This window comes from Empidonax traillii, unplaced genomic scaffold (genome assembly GCF_003031625.1).
Source record: "Empidonax traillii isolate 1590-97213 ecotype Southwest subspecies unplaced genomic scaffold, ASM303162v1 scaffold4183:size16978, whole genome shotgun sequence".
Classification (NCBI taxonomy): Eukaryota; Metazoa; Chordata; class Aves; order Passeriformes; family Tyrannidae; genus Empidonax; species Empidonax traillii.
In genome coordinates, this window is record NW_020959376.1 from 13,945 (window position 1) to 16,978 (window position 3,034).

The 3,034-nt window shown below is 54.1% G+C and overlaps 1 protein-coding gene across 1 annotated transcript; it reads right to left on the reverse strand.

The window, feature by feature from the left end:
• Nucleotides 1-416: 416 nt before the first annotated feature.
• LOC114072862 (chromodomain-helicase-DNA-binding protein 8-like) lies at nucleotides 417-2,641 on the reverse strand (the record flags this gene model as incomplete). The annotated part of the gene is made up of 4 exons (XM_027910689.1): nucleotides 417-719; nucleotides 838-948; nucleotides 1,532-1,547; nucleotides 2,452-2,641. Coding segments are annotated over 4 exons (620 nt in total), but the record flags the coding sequence as incomplete, so codon positions are not given.
• Nucleotides 2,642-3,034: the final 393 nt, after the last annotated feature.

Sequence of the window (3,034 nt, forward strand, 5' to 3'; positions counted from 1 at the left end):
ACAAGGTCAATGGGGGGGTCAACGGGGTCAACAAGGTCAACAGGTTGGTCAACAGTGTCAACGAGATCAATGGGAGGGTCAATGAGGTCAATGGGAGGGTCAACGAGGTCAATGAGGTCAACGAGGTCAATGGGTTGGTCAACAGTGTCAACGGGGTCAATGGGAGGGTCAATGAGGTCAATGAGGTCAATGGGAGGGTCAACAGTGTCAACAAGGTCAATGGGTTGGTCAACAGTGTCAACAAGGTCAATGGGGGGGTCAAGGCGGTCAACAAGGTCAACAGGTTGGTCAACAGTGTCAACGAGGTCAACGGGAGGGTCAACGAGGTCAATGAGGTCAACGAGGTCAATGGGTTGGTCAACAGTGTCAACGAGGTCAATGGGAAGGTCAACGAGGTCAACGAGGTCAAGGGGCCGTCACCAGTGGGCCGCCCTCACCCACCCGTAGACCATGAGGTGCTTCTCGACCCGGAAGCAGTCCGTCCTGCCGTAGGGCCCGCCCTGGTGCTGCTGCTGGTGGTGCTGGTGGTGGTGGGGGTGGTGCCGGCGTCCCCCCCGGCCTCCACCGCCGCCGCCGCCGCCGCCGCCGCGGTCGCGGTCGAGGCGCTCGAGGTCGTCGTCGCTCTCCAGGTCCGAGAACTCCACCAGGTCGTCGTCCCTCAGCGTGCTGAAGTGGCGCGTCTGCTTCCGCACCCGCGGCGTGTCGATCACCAGCGTGTTCTGCCCCGCCCCCCCCCGGGGAGGACACGCCCCTTTTAGCACCTGAAGGAGGAGGGGGGGGATGGCCACGCCCCCCACGGCCACGCCCCCCCCCCCCAAAGGGGCGTGGTGGTCCCACCTTGCTGTTGAGCAGCTCCAGGTCCAGGTCGGCCTTCTTGGCCCATTTTTGCCAGAAGTTGGGGTCGTCCAGCGCGATGTCCGTGCGGTTCTCGGACGCCACGAAGCTCGCCTGGGGGGGGGCGTGGCCGTTAATTAATCCTGTTAATTACCTCAGCCAACGTGGCCTCTTTAACCTCACTCTTTATGGGGATGGCCCTCCATTAATTAATTAATTAATTAATCAATCCCATTAATTACTTTAACAAAAGTTGACCCTTTCCCCTGACTCTTGATGGTGATGGTGGTGGCCCATCATTAACTAATTAATTAACCCCTCATTAGCTAATTACCTTAGCGAAGGTTGAGCCCTTGGTGGTGGTTCTCCTCAGTAGGATCTGGTCAATTGTTCACTAATTAACCCCTAATTAGCTAATTACCTTGGCGAAGGTGGAGCCCTTGCCCTCGCTCTCGATGGTGATGGTGGTGGCCCATCGTTAACTAATTAATTAACCCCTCATTAGCTAATTACCTTAGCAAACGTTGACCCCTTGCCCTCGCTCTCGATGGTGATGGTGGTGGCCCATCATTAATTAATTAATTAACCCCTCATTAGCTAATTACCTTAGCAAACACTGACCCCTTGCCCTCGCTCTCGATGGTGATGGTGGTGGCCCATCGTTAATTAATTAATTAACCCCTCATTAGCTAATTACCTTGGCGAAGGTGGAGCCCTTGCCCTCGCTCTCGATGGTGATGGTGGTGGCCCATCGTTAATTAATTATTAACCCCTAATTAGCTAATTACCTTAGCGAAGGTGGAACCCCTGGTGGTGGTTCTCCTCAGCAGGATCTGGTCGATTGTTCACTAATTAACCCCTCATTAGCTAATTACCTTGGCAAACGTTGACCCCTTGCCCTCGCTCTCGATGGTGATGGTGGTGGCCCATCGTTAATTAATTAATTAACTCCTCATTAGCTAATTACCTTAGCAAACGTTGACCCCTTGCCCTCGCTCTCGATGGTGATGGTGGTTGCCCATCATTAACTAATTAATTAACCCCTCATTAGCTAATTACCTTAGCAAAGGTTGACCCCTTGGTGGTGGTTCTCCTCAGCAGGATCTGGTCGATTGTTCACTAATTAACCCCTAATTAGTTAATTACCTTGGCGAAGGTTGACCCCTTGCCCTCGCTCTCGATGGTGATGGTGGTGGCCCATCGTTAATTAATTAATTAACCCCTCATTAGCTAATTACCTTAGCAAACGTTGACCCCTTGCCCTCGCTCTCGATGGTGATGGTGGTGGCCCATCATTAATTAATTAATTAACCCCTCATTAGCTAATTACCTTAGCGAAGGTGGAGCCCTTGGTGGTGGTTCTCCTCAGCAGGATCTGGTCAATTGTTCACTAATTAACCCCTAATTAGCTAATTACCTTGGCGAACGTTTACCCCTTGCCCTCGCTCTCGATGGTGATGGTGGTGGCCCATCGTTAATTAATTAATTAACCCCTAATTAGCTAATTACCTTAGCAAACGTTGACCCCTTGCCCTCGCTCTCGATGGTGATGGTGGTGGCCCATCGTTAATTAATTAATTAACCCCTCATTAGCTAATTACCTTAGCAAACGTTGACCCCTTGCCCTCGCTCTCGATGGTGATGGTGGTGGTCCTCCTCAGCAGGATCTGGTCGATGTCCTCCTCGCAGAACTTGGCGCCCTCGTCGTCCTCGTCCATGATGGCGGCGTAGGCGCCCTTGCGCAGCAGGTCCTCGATCTCCTTCTTGGAGAACTGTTGGATCTGCGTGGAACCACCCACACCCTCACCTGGGGGTCCGGCTGGGGCCTTCCGACCCAACTGGGAGCCCTCAAACCCAACTGGGGGCCTTCCAACCCAACTGGTGCTCTCCCAACCCAACTGGGGCTCTTCCAACCCAACTGGGGGCCCTTGAACCCAACTGGACTCTTTAAACCCAACTGGGGCTCTCCCAACCCAACTGGGGCTCTTCCAACCCAACTGGGGCTCTCCCAACCCAACTGGGGCTCTTCCAACCCAACTGGGGCTCTTCCAACCCAACTGGGGCTCTTCCAACCCAACTGGGGCTCTTCCAACCCAACTGGGGGGCTTCCAACCCAACTGGGGCTCTCCCAACCCAACTGGGGCTCTTCCAACCCAACTGGGGCTCTCCCAACCCAACTGGGGCTCTTCCAACCCAACTG